The 14,004-nt window shown below is 40.1% G+C and overlaps 1 protein-coding gene across 7 annotated transcripts in view; it reads right to left on the reverse strand.

Annotated features, from left to right (window-relative positions):
- Positions 1 to 10,821, reverse strand: part of nbeaa (neurobeachin a) — a 187,057-nt gene extending 176,236 nt beyond the window's left edge. For all 7 annotated transcript variants that reach the window (XM_053686816.1, XM_053686814.1, XM_053686810.1 and 4 more), the window contains exon 1: positions 10,238 to 10,821. In XM_053686816.1, the coding sequence (XP_053542791.1) occupies positions 10,238 to 10,459 (222 nt within the window). In that variant the 5' untranslated portion in view covers positions 10,460 to 10,821. The remainder of the gene's footprint in view (positions 1 to 10,237) is intronic.
- Between the last annotated feature and the right edge of the window lie 3,183 nt (positions 10,822 to 14,004).

Here is a 14,004-nt window from a genome sequence, read left to right on the forward strand (position 1 = left end):
ATGTGTACTGTTCTAGACAGTTTTTGAATATTATATAGTGTTTGAATTTAAAATCGATCTGCAAAATGATCAGAAAATGTTTGTGTCCTAATATTCTGGATATGCTAATGAATAATTGTAAAGAATGACTACCAGCAAATACAGATATAAGCAAGAACAAATATACAATATATGTCCCAGAATAGCCGGAATGTAATCTCTAATCAATTTACAGCTAGACATGGAAACCTGCCAGATAGAGATGTTTCGGCTATGATGTCATCTAGAAGCTCTCGCTTTTCATCCTCTAGATGAACAGTAGATCAACAGTACATGATGCTAAACAACTAGCATCAAGTACTTGATATCAGTAGCTAAGAAATGGAACCATCAGTTTCTCAGTGGTATTGTCAAACATTTATCCTGGAAGTGCAAAGCCTCTGAAGTCTGATCTGCTCTGCTTCTGTTGAACAATCCTTAAGCAGAACAACACAGACACAAATATGTCAAAAAAGCCGCCAGTGACCATGATTTCATAAATGATTTATTGCAAAATATATTTCATTTGCTCAAGACATTTCCTCCTGACTAAGATGAAGCACAGAAGCATGGATCATCTGCCTGTCGCTAGCTAATGAAGGAAGGTGTCTGGTCAATAATAAAGGAAGACACAACAATCTGTCTCTTGATGGCTCATCTATAATGAAATGTCTCAGCTTAATGAAATCACTCTGAGCCACTGCTTTAAAAGCTTAACAAACTTTATGATTATGTACAGTGGTGATGCATGGTTGTAAAAATCTGACAATCGGTACAGATTATTTGCATGTTAGATTTACTAAAGCAGTGCAGGAAAAGCACTGCATATAGTGTACTTTACATGCACATGTCGTGACCTATATCAAGTGGAAAGCATCACAGAGTGGTTGTGGAATGCTGTGTCATTTCTGGTGTAAAGTTGTCTTAATAAGTTGGAAGCAAAGTTCCCTTGGGCTTTGTTCTCATTTGCATTAGCCACTGACACATCTAGGTGCTTGTGATGAATCAATTTGCCAGCTTATCTGTTTGTTTAGGGCCACACTGAATTGATCGTTATATATAAACTTCTCATTACTTTAACCCTTCTGTTTTAGGTTTTCAATTTGGTATAGCTGTGATCTAAACAATACAATGAAGCCACACCCATTAAACACATGAAATGTTCACCTATCAGGATCGAGCATATCTGGTCTTAGCAAAAGTCCATCCCTCCAGGAAGTAGTGATTTTGCGATTGCAGAAATGAATGTAAAATCAAGCAAGCTTCGCATTACCTTCTTTGATATTTTATTTCAAAGATTTGGGCCAAGAAGCATCATGTGACATCACAACACACATTCAGTCAAAGTCCTCTTCAATTCATGTGTGTCAAACAAGAGTACAGCTATTTACCCACAAACATCACTGTGAAAGACAATTTTGTAGAATTGCAATTTCGCCAATTCAAGTAGCTTTCCACAAAAAATCTCCAAAAACTCACAAATTCTGAAGAAGAAAAAAAAAAACGCAGCAAAATCAAGCATCTTTGGCCACAACGATCACAAAAAAAAAACTGTGATTGATTTCACTCACTACGTTTACATGGACAGCAGTAATCTAATTATTGACCTTATTCTGAGTAACACAATATTGTGATTAAGGTGTTTACATGAGTTGCTTTTAGAATACTCCTTTCATGTTCAGGTTTTACATATTATAGAACATAGATCGATTAACGTCACACGTCATTACATCACCGCGCCACACTGTCCGACGTCCCTCCAGAATTTCATGCATCAACATACAGTTCATCTTCGTTATGGTACCGTATACAGTTTTGGGTGTTTTTATTTTAAATTGTTACGAAAGTTTCAAGTACGGTTAATTATTTGTCATGCTGTACGGTACGTGCAAATAGACGACTGCTTGAAGCTGTGGGCTGCGTCCCAAACCGTGTACTTACCTACTATATAGTAGCCGAGATAAATGTATTTGTGTCACCTACTATATAGTAGGCAAGTACGCGGTTTCAGATGCAGCCATGCTCTCGTTTGCCGTAAAACGGTTGAACACTGCCGGGTGTGATCGTGTCCTGTCACAAAATGTGGTGAAAACTCCCACACAACGTTAATGGTGCGATTAAGGTGTGTACATGTCTGTAATACATGTTGATAATACGACTAAAACAGGAGTACTCCACCTGTCTTAATTCGATTTGTGTTTACTTCGAGTATGACCTTAATTGGATTAAGGTCATCAATAATCGCTGTTTACATGCTAGCTTCTTAATCAGAGTATTGACTTAATCGGGTTAATATTGGATTATTGTTGTCCATGTAAACGCACTGACTGAGACCAAGATTTCAGACACAGTTCTAATCTTGAAAAAAAGGATAATCTTTTAGCTAATGCAGCTTTGAGATTTCTGTGAGGAGACGTTTATTTAGCATTTTTGAAAGGAGACCCCAGTGTCAACTCTGTAACAGGCAAAGGTAAAGTTGTAACAAGCTGCATGTTTTATTAACTTCAGAAGGAAGAAATTAGAAAGTAAGTAATAACAGGAACTAACTTGATTTGCAGACATTGTACAATATTAAACATGACTACAAGAAGATACAATATATGCCATGTAACTGTTGGGAAATTGCTGTGGTATAAGAAGAATAAAACATTTTGTGGTATGCTGTAAAAAGACAATAAAAACTATGCCATTGTAGCGGCCTTCACGTCAAGTTGCACCACATCACACCACCCTATATAGGAGTATCTTCCTCTAACAGCACACCTGGTCGTGTTTTATTCTTTACTTATTTGACATGCATATTATCATTGTCGGTAAACTTTGATCACTTCTTCCGAATTCTATTCACTCTCTTTATTTATATGATTGACAGCTATAATTGTGTTTGTGCAGCAGGGACATACAGAAGGAAGGGGATCTGGGGGCTCGAGCCCCTGCCCCTTTTCTAAATTATTTAAACGTGCCCCTCTCAACATTAATTAATAAACAATTATATTATGTAAAAAGCATTTGAATTCAACATGAGAGCATGCACAAAACCGTAGCAAATTAATCATAAAGTCTGAGAATTTTCCTATTTATTTGTCCGACTCGAGTCTGCAGTCAGATAGTCTCGTTGTCATGACTCGATCGCGATGTGTCTTGCTTCAACATGCAGACAGGTATGCTGAAACCACTAGCTCTTTTACTAACCTTTTCTAATATTAGCAGAATTTTATATGCTTATCGCCGTTAGATTTCAAATTGATTGAGAGGAAATGTGTTGGTAAGTACTAGCTACTCAAGTTTCTTACATTTCCAGACATTCAAGTAACCTTGTTATATTATATGTATGTTATATAGTCAGTAAATTCACGATGCCAAACAAAAAACCTGAAGGAAGCACCAAAACGGACAGGTTCCTTATCAACATGGGTGAAAATAGTGAGCCAATATGAAACAGAAAAAAGGCATCATATGTTTACAAAGAGTTAGGCTTGCTGTGATAGCCAGTGTTCTGTTCGGCCATACACCGATATATATATATAGTTATACTATATACATATAGTAACTTGCCCCTTGTTAAGTAATATGGTAAATATAGTCCTGTAGCCTAACTGATATGAAAAAATTGTGATACAAGATCATTAAAATCTCAGTTGATCTTTTTAAAATGAAATTTAGACGGCAAAAATCAGATATGCATGTCAGTCAGATATGCATGTTGAGGAGAGCGAAAAAGAGGAGGTGGAATATGGAGAAAAAGAGGGAGATATATGAGAACAGAGATGCATGTTGAGGTGCAGGGAGAGCTAGAAGAGGTGGAATCTGATCGGGGACAAGAAGATGAAAAGGAAGCACCAGATACACAGATTGATGAAAAAGAAGGCAATACAGAATGTGGAAAACTTTAACTACTACTATTTCTCTAAATGTAAAAATAAAATACCATTAGGTTATACTAGTAGTGTCATTCTCATACTCATTATTGTGACCACACACAGTCTGTTTATAATGTCCACCAGGGTGATAAAGTAGTAAAATAAGCTCTTTGGTGATATAGCCCTATTTTTACATTTGAGCCTCTGCGCCTGTTGAACTCTCTGCATGTTCTTGCTATGCAGAGTTTTTTGTGCATATTCTTTAGGAAAACTACTTGAATTGTTAAAACTGCCGGAAATTGCTTTGCATGGTCTAATTACGGCGATGTCTGTTGGTAAACGAGAACTTTTAGCTATACTCATGTGATTTGAAGATAGCTTTAGCTGAGCGCGTGTTGTGATGACGTCACGATGCGTCTTGGCCCAAATCTGCGGAAAATCTGTAGTCATTTCGAAAAATTTAAGGCTCCAGTGAATACTGCAGAGTTTTCTTGATTTTGAGTTCATTTCTGCGATCGCAAAATCCTGCAGGGACTGAATATTGCTGCATGGACACACGAAGAGTCTTACTTTTCCTGATACAGTTGACTAAAAAAAAAATTCTTCTCTGGCCAAAATCAGAAGCGTATTCTATCAATGTATAGTTGACAAACTACACAAATTCAGATTTGATAAATATACCCTAAAGAAATTAATATGACATGCAGGAAAGAATTCTTGAAGATTGTCACTTTACTGTCACACATCTCAGTCATATACACCATAAAATGTTGCTGTTCACTTAGCCATGCTTGTGTTGATTTCATTTATGGCTTATTTCTGTATTTTATAGATTTGTGCGAGTAAACCCTTAATTAACTCCTCTTTTCCTACTGTGGATATTACTTCTCAATGATCCACCATTGCAAAGCAGTGATAAATATAATGTTGAAACTTAAAACCAAATAAATATTCGCAGAAAAAAAATGCATAGTTATGTTTATCTAGACTAGTAAGTAATTGCCCCTAAGCAAAAGTCACATGACAGAGTATGACAGTGTCTGATGCCTGGCAAGATTCCGTTTCAATTAAACTGTCAGCCAGCAAGAACAGCATGACGCTACTGTAAGCAAGATACATGCTATTGGAATGTTGTCATTTGTTGTCATAGTTTAGTCCTGTACACATCACATGTCCTGAGCTGTAGCATGCTGCACTACTGTATGGCACAGAGATGGTGTTGATGATTTGTTAAAGATGAAGGCTGAGTGATGACTGGCAGAATGTGCTGCTGATTAACTGTCCTAGGCTGTGTTGGCTTGCTCTGTTCTGTTCTACACATTGTAGTAATGCCTTGGTCCTGCATTTGCCCGCTGTCCGAGGATGGTTTGTGCTGACTGTGTGATGTCGAGCCTCTACTCCTGACCTTGGTGATTTTGCAAAGCAGGGATGGAACTAATGAGGCGTTATCATGGAGAGACACCATCACAATGACTGAGTCATGAGAGAGAGAGAGAGAGAGAGAGCGAGAGAAGAGGAAAGATGGACTTGAGGTGTCCCTGGTGTCTTGGCGAATCACACAGCCGTGTTCTTTAAAGCACAATTCAAGCATTATTTGGCAAAAAATATTAGTTTCATTGCTTTCTCCTTTGTTATGTGCATCATTAAAATGATGGTGAGCAATGAAAAGAAAAAAAAAGATTATTCCATGGATTAAGTCACAGTTGGATGTGCTGATGCGGCTGGGGGAAAAAAAAACAAAACAAAAAAAAACACAACAGTTGGTAAGGTGGGAAGTGAGTGCTGAGGTCCCATGGCTCCATTTCCATGGCAACAATGATGCTCTGGTAATGGCAGGAGACTTAAACCTCAAGCCTACAGTAGCTCTCTGAGTGTGTGTGCGTGTGTGTGTGTGTTTGTGTGAGAGAGAGAGAGAGAGAGAGAGAGCGAGCAAAGAAAGGAGTTGGGAATCTCTACAAAAACACACCGCTTATTTAATATTTTGTTCCACTTTGCTTGCACATGGCGAGTGTTTCTTACACTATTAGTCATGTTAATTTCGTTGTTGGGCACATGAAAAATAAGAGGGGTCACCCATTTAGTGGAACATCAATGGCGTTTCGATTTGCTGCAGTCTCAAGGAATTACTGCTTTATCAAGTGCAGTAAAATGTCTAAAGCCACATGGCTGTAAGCTGCCCTTATCGGCTAAACAAATAGATTTCTGTGAGGACTAATTCTGTGTTACAGTACATGGTCACAAATACAAGGTGCTTAATCATGTTTGGATTTATGAAGTCTATGAATCTAATGCAGCCAATTTTCCACAGAGACACAATTACAGGTTCTAACATAAGCTTATCAAAGATGAGCTCCTATAATATTCACAACCATTCTGCTGATTTCTTTGCAGTGAAACAGAACATCTGCTATGACCATTGCTTCATACGCATGCTAGCATTCACAGACACCCAGAGTCACTGACAATGACTTTCTTCAGTTTACTGTTTCTGTCAGTGTTACCGTTTATTCCCAACATGACCTCAGTCTCAATCAGACGGAGTCGAAATCGTGACTGAGGAAGAAAGTCCTCTAAGGCAGAGGGCATTTTATATTAAACACGAAGATCAAACAGTGCTGCACGAACACAAAGTTATATTAATATTCAAAATGCTCCACTGTGTGTAAGGGGCAGGGGAAACTGGTGCAAGTTGCTTAAAAGGTTTAGTTTAATTCCAGTTTATTGTCATTATATGGTGTATTTGCGCGCTTGCAGTGTAAATTCTGTCGTTCATTATAACAGAAGTGGTGTGTTAGTAACGAGGCCGGGGTGTAGATGCGCTGATACAGAGTGCGAGCACGAGTAAGATCTGTAATATCTAATTAAAACACTATGATCAAAAGTAAACACAAGTAAAATAATATGTCTAAAGACAGAGTAAACCACAAGGTACAGTAAAAGTGAGTTTTTATTATTCATTCAGGACAGTAGTTTAATTCTGTGCTTTTTGTGCATCCATAAAAAATAATCCATAAATACTATAAAATAAATGTTAATTATTTTATAGTATTTATACATTATTTTTTATGGATGCATAAAAAGCACCGAATTAAACTTCAGTCCTGAATGAATAATATATATTCTGGTGTGTGTGGGGGGGTTATTTTCTGTTTTGGACAAACAGTTGTGTAAAGTTTTAATCTGAAGTTTATATTTGTAACACTCAGTTTGGGGATTTTATTTTAAATAAACAAAATAAAGGCTACGGAAAGTTTGCCCCGCCCCATCCGTGTATATATGGGCATATATACACAAACCTTATTTGCTTCAACCTTAAATACACACTATCAATCCATCCATCAGCAGGATGCCTGTTAGTCAGCATAGTGAAATGCTAATGTGAATAATATCTTATAACCAGGAGGCATTTTTACAATCTCAGCAGAACATTTTTCATTTTTTACACAGCAATGGTCATAAATGCAAAATGTACTTTTAACTACTACATTCATTTGTGTGTCCAAATAATGAATTGACCTTCACCTAGTAAACAGTGTTGTAGGCACAATGTGCAACATATTTAAGAATAAACATTAAAGTTTTCAGGCTGAGTTGCTCCGAGTCTGAACAGTAGGATGCTGCTGCTGCTGCCAAGATTACAATAGCAACTATGTCAGCTCCACTGGGGGTTACCCGTACAGCACCAGGCCAGAGCTCACAAGACCTACACGGAAATCCAGAAATGAGACTATCGCCTTGCTTGGATTGGAGTTTTTATTAGGGTAGGGTAATTATTTCCAGTGTGTCTCTGGGATTTTAGTCTCATGCAAATCCGTCATTTCAGTCATTTTTTTCCAGACTGCACGTGCACGTGTCTGGAAAGCCGGAGTTTACCTTCTATACAATATCCCCAGGTAATATATACACCGAGCAAATTGACATTTTGGTAAAGATTCCATTAGATCCTGTGGAAAAAGAGGGTTTGCATTTTTTCTTCAGTATAAACAGATGCCAGGAAGAGCTCTTTCCTATTTTTATGAAAAGTACAATAAAATATACACAATTGTTTTTAATTTTTCATGTGACTGTTTAATGACAAGTGGGAACTTGTGCAGTCATGCACCCTACAACAAGTGCTTATAATACAGGTCTAAACGATCAGCTTGTTTTAAAATGATGTAGTCTGCATGGAATTTACATACATTGTGCAAGACATTCCCATCTCTGTGATTTATACACAGATTGCTCATCCCGTTATCATATCTTTCAGAATTATTACAGACAACCTCCAGCAACATTACTTAACAGACGTCATGTGTCCCGAAATCTCTTCCTGGCTGAACAGTACTTATGACGAGAAGTAGATTTCAGGAAAATTCAAGATTTTATTTCATAACGTAATGGAACCAAAAACCTCAATCTCAAAAGAGACTTAAAACTACTGGTATTTAAAACGACTCACATGGACTCACATTGTATGTTCTTCTACACCTTCCTTTTAATAAGATCATCCCTCACCTCAAGGTGAGTCATTTGTCTATGAGCGAAGGAAGGATTAACATCCCCATGCTTCAGTTGAGGGCATTACTTGAGTTCTGTGTTTCACAGCCGGACAACATGTGTCCTGAAACAACATGTGCATTCAGCCTCCCATGGGCCTGAGGACATAAATGGAGCACAATGTGGCACACAAAGTAGGTCTCAGTCTCAGAAAAGCCTAGAACTGACCAAAGCTGCTGCGTGTTGATACAGACTCACATGACTGTGTGTGAATTCAAGCTACAATCCAAGCTTTAATAAATCTAGTCTACAGTGCAAGCACTTGTTCTGTGTATCTACTTTCGCTGAATGGTACGAGCTCCTGTGGTTAAGCCTCTGCGGAGAAGCCTATTAATTAACCGATCGCCGCATCTGCTCCTCGAAATGGCAGTTTGGATCAATCGATGGATTACAATCTGTGGTTTCAGCTGAGGCTGCATAATGCATGAGGTCTAGCCCACCTACACGCACTCGCTCCTGCCTTCCTGACGTTTCTCCAACTCTTTCTTAAAGCCCCGCGATACGCATCAGTACTCCCAATCATCCCCATCCTTCTCTTCCTCCTCCCCTGATCTGTCCTCCACAGCCCCATCCACTCAGTCCAGGTTTCCGAGCGCGACGCCACTGCAGCAACCCCCTCCTCCTTCTTCCTCCTCCTCCACCTGCTTCCACATGCTGTCCTGGTGGATTCATGCGCACTGAGAGCGCTGCAGCATCTACAATAGAGAATTACTCAGGCCATATTTATCAGATCTACCCAATCCCGACTCTTTCGTAGGCGATCAAATGCGTGATCTCATCAATTAAAGCCCGACTTACCCTTATTTCTGCACGTGACTGTGGGGTTTCACACAAGACACTTCCCCTCTAACACAACAGACCTGGTTAAGGCCTCATCGTGTAGTTTCCCTCATGGAGTTGTATGAGCTAAGCAGAAGCCACATGCGCACGCATTGATAACACATGGGCTGTTTCATAACAAGTGCTCACACAAACCCTGCTTTAAACCCTTCTGTGTGGCCAAACTCTTACTATCCAGCCTTACAAGCTCCGACTGCTTTCTCTAACCATTCAGTAGTTTTAAAGATCAGGGTGGAACATGTGCCAGATATCCCTGTGTGAAAAGAAATCAGCACGACAGCAGCCGCCTTCACGCCTGCTGAATATTAATGAATTCGTCCCTACTGCCCTAATAATATCGCACCAGCTCATCAAGTACTTTCTTTTTTCCCCCCATCCATAAACATAGATCGGCTCTGAACACACCACCGGATGTGCTGTGGGCCTGTGTACTGTTTCAGCACTGAGAGGAGAAACAAAAGCACGCGCAGACAGGAGGATATTTGGCAAGTCATTGTACCAGCCAGAGGATAACGCTACCCGATCTGTGTCTGAATAGCAATGTCTAAACGCAGCGCGCGCGCGCGCGCGCGCGCACACACACACACACACACACCTTATAACAGGCTGGAAATGAAATGAGCGACCTGATCCAATTACAGTGCTGTGTTTTTGGTCTTCTCTGTCCACTAATAATAATAATAATAATAATAATAATAATAGTGGCTGCTATCTTGATGCGATCGCGCTGTCAACAAAAGGCAGTGAGGCCCTGAGCAATTCCTCTAGGGAATACATTATGATAATATGGAGCTTTTGGATAGGGGTTTGAGTTGAGATCTTTGCTGCACCTGATTTAGATGCTCTAAATGACATCATCTCGCAGCAGCAGCAGCAGCAGAGGCAGTGCGAGGCCAGAGCGCGGGGAATAACACACAGATGGGGATGGGGGAAGATGAGAGCCATTGTGGGCAGATGATGAAGCTTTCTCCTCCACTCACCAGATTCAGCACGGTCTCGACGATGTCCCGGTTGCTGACCTCGCCGACCTGGATGAGACCGATCAGCACGGCGAACTTCATGCGGATGTTGCGGATCGGAACCGCGGGGTTGATGACGCCAGCCGGCAGCACAACGGAGCCCGAGCCAGACACCATCGCGTCCCCGCCGCCCGTGGCTTCTCGCTCCGCCAGCGGCGCCGTAAGCGGCTTCTCGCTCGCCATTTCCAGCCCAAATCCCGAAAATAAGGAGCGGCCGCCTCGGCTCTCACCTGTTTCGCGTCACCGACTGGCTTTTTGCAACCGCATGAAAATTGGATTAGCGGGGGGAAAAATAATAAATAAAACAACAACAACAGAAACCGCTAAGCAAATGACACCGCTGCTGTTTAATCCCGTCTATCCTTTCCTGCGACGCATACGAACACCAAAAGCGTACTTTCTCTGCGTTTGTTGAAAAGGTCCTCCTCTCACGCTGCTTCTCCCTCTGTCTTGCTCGCTCGGAAAGCCCAGTGAAACGATGCGGTCTCCGGCTGTGTGGTCCTGCTCAGGACGCCATGTTCACGCCCCCTGGCTGCGGTAGCGAGCACTGCGCCTGCGCGGTAGCGCTCTGTTCAGCCATCCGTGGCTCAATCCCAAACACATCGCTTCCTATATAAAGCGCGCTGTGTAGGCTACGAAATAATCGATTTTACACTCTATGCAGTGCACTATGGGACAAAGGAGGAAGTAATTTGAGGTGGAGCCCATAAAGGTGGGGACCATGCTGGAGCACGTGCGATGTCTGATATTAATAGTAACCTAAGAATAGACAAATGATAACAGGCTCCTGCTGACGAATGTGATGAAATATTTTATAATGAGATGAGAAAAATGGGAAACGGTCAAACAGTTATATGAGATTATCGATTCTGAATCTCTCTCTCTCTCTCTCTCTCTCTCTCTCTCTCTCTCTCTCTCACACACACACACACACACACACACACACACACACATACACACTAGTCCGAAACTGTCTGGAAGACGTTCAGAGTAGTAACGTCTTTCGGGGACACCCATACGTGACGTCTGTGTCACGTGGGTTGGTCCAGACACTAACCTGTATGTTTGAGACCTTCAATGCAGATTCAGTATCTGGACCTCTAACTAGGACCCGTTCTGGTCGTCTGTGGGCGTGAAAATGTTAAAATCCTGAAAGTCTTTTCATGGTCTGTGAACAGCCAGAGAAGATCATATGTGAACATCTGAATCAAGACAGTTCTTAAATCTCATCCTCTGACTGAACCACTGACATCAGTTATAACTTTTTCTTAAAATTAATGTAAATAAGTTGTATGGCATTTATTTAATAAAGGTTTTATATTTAGTAATATGTTGTATTTTCCATCCCCTAAAAATTCATCATCATCATTCCTGATGAAGTCAACAGACAAATGCACAAAAAAGCTGTTATGATGACTAAACTTGGATTCCTCAATTACTCATTTGTTATCTCTAGGTTATCCATTCATCCATCCATTTTCTGTACCACTTATCCTGCACAGGCAGGGACACGGGGAGCCTGGAGATGGAAAGAGGGAGAGAAGATATTTTTAGGACTGTGCTTAGCATAATAGAAAGTCTAGTCATGGTAAGCTTGAGTAAAAAAAAATACGTTTTAAGTCTAGACTTAAACACTGAGACTGTGTCTGAGTCCCGAACACTAATTGGAAGACTGTTCCATAACTGTGGGGCTCTATAAGAGAAAGCTCTTCCCCCTGCTGTAGCCTTCGCTATTCGAGGTACCAACAAATAGCCTGCACCTTTTGATCTAAGTAGGCGTGGAGGATCATAGAAAACCAAAAGGTCGCTTAGATACTGTGGCGCGAGACCATTTAGTGCTTTATAGGTAATAATAGTATGTTATAATTAATGTGTGGTTTCACTGGGAGACAGTGCAGTGTGGATAAGATCGGGGTGATGTGGTCGTATCTTCTTGTTTTAGTTAGGACTCTAGCAGCTGCATTCTGGACCAACCTCGAGTTTGTTTATGCTCTTACTGGAACATCCAGACAGTAAGACATTACAATAATCTAGTCTAGAAGTGAGGAAAGCATGAACTAAAATTTCTGCATCATGTAGTGACAATATATTTCTTATCTTAGCAATATTTCTGAGATGAAAGAAGGCTATCCTAGTAATATTATCCACATGAGCATCAAATGATAGGCTGGAGTCAATAATTACTTCAAAGTCTTTTACTACTGCAGATGACGAAAAAGAAAGTCCATCCAGAGTTACTGTGTGATCAGAAAGCTTACTTCTAGCTACATGTGGTCCTAGTAGAAGTGCTTCTGTCTTATCAGAATTAAGTAAGAGGAAGTTAATAAGCATCCAACGTCTAATGTCCTTTACACATTCCTCAACTTTACTAAGCTGCTGTCTGTCATCTGACTTTGCTGAAACATACAGCTGTGTATCATCAGCATAACAGTGGAAGCTAATTCCATGTTTACGAATAATTTGACCTAGAGGTAGCATATATAAGGTAAAAAGTAGTGGGCCTAAAACAGAACCTTGTGGAACGCCAAATTTAACCTCAGAATGCATGGAGAAGTCGCCATTTATATCTACAAACTGATATCGATCGGTCAACTAAGATCTGAGCCAGGAGAGGACTGTTCCCTTAATGCCAACATTTTCTAATCTATCAAGGAGAATAGTGTGATCTACAGTATCAAAAGCTGCACTAAGGACGAGTAATACAAGCAACGAGACACAACTTTGATCAGAGGCCAGTAGTAGGTCGTTTAATGCTTTAACTACGATAACTATGATGTTTACTACTTTGCTATGATGAGGCCTAAACACTGACTGATACATTTCATGAATGTTATTCCTATGTAGGTACGAGCATAACTGCTGTGCTACAACCATTTCTAATATCTTGGAGACAAAGAGGAGATTTGATATAGGTCTATAGCTGGACAGTTCAGAGGGTTCAAGGTCAGGTTTTTTAAGCAGGGGTTTAATAATTGCTCATTTAAATGATTTTGTACATAGCCAGTGCTAAGAGAAGAATTGATTATATTTAGAAGCGTTTCAATTACTTCAGGACAAATCTGTTTAACGAAACGTATAGGTAAGGGATCTAGTATGCAAGTTGATGATTTCACTGAAGAGATTAATGAAGCTAGTTTGGTCTCTCTAAGGTGAGTAAAACATTCTGAACGTTGATCAGATATTGCTATATTATCATCTATAGGGTTAGTTATAATATTGTCTGGTTTTAATTTAATAGCCTGAATTTCACATCTAATATTTTCAACTTTACCAATGAAAAAATTCATGAAATCTGGCTATGTAATGATTGTGTGCCTATTTCTGTAGTGGTTTTATTCCTAGTTAAGTTTGCTACTGTGTTGAATAGAAATCTTGAATTGTTTTTATATCCTATTAAGGTGGAGAGAGAGACTTTTCTAGCATCGCTAAGAGATTTTCTATAGTTCAGTCGGCTCTCCTTCCATGCTGTTGGAAATACTACCAATTTGGTTTAATGCCATTTACGTTCTAATTGTCGAGTGGTCTGTTTTAAGGTACACGTTTGATCATTATACCAGGGTGCTAGCTTTTTCTCTCTAATTAATTTAGTTTTGAGTGGAGCCACTCTGTCTAGCGTGTACCGGAGCGTTGACTCTAAACATTCAGTCGCCTGAACGAGTTCCCTGGGATCAGACGGTGATCCAAATATAATTGATGTCTCTGGGAGGTTATTGATGAAGCTCAGTGCA

The sequence above is a fragment of the Ictalurus punctatus genome, chromosome 16, assembly GCF_001660625.3.
Source record: "Ictalurus punctatus breed USDA103 chromosome 16, Coco_2.0, whole genome shotgun sequence".
In the NCBI taxonomy this organism is placed as follows: Eukaryota; Metazoa; Chordata; class Actinopteri; order Siluriformes; family Ictaluridae; genus Ictalurus; species Ictalurus punctatus.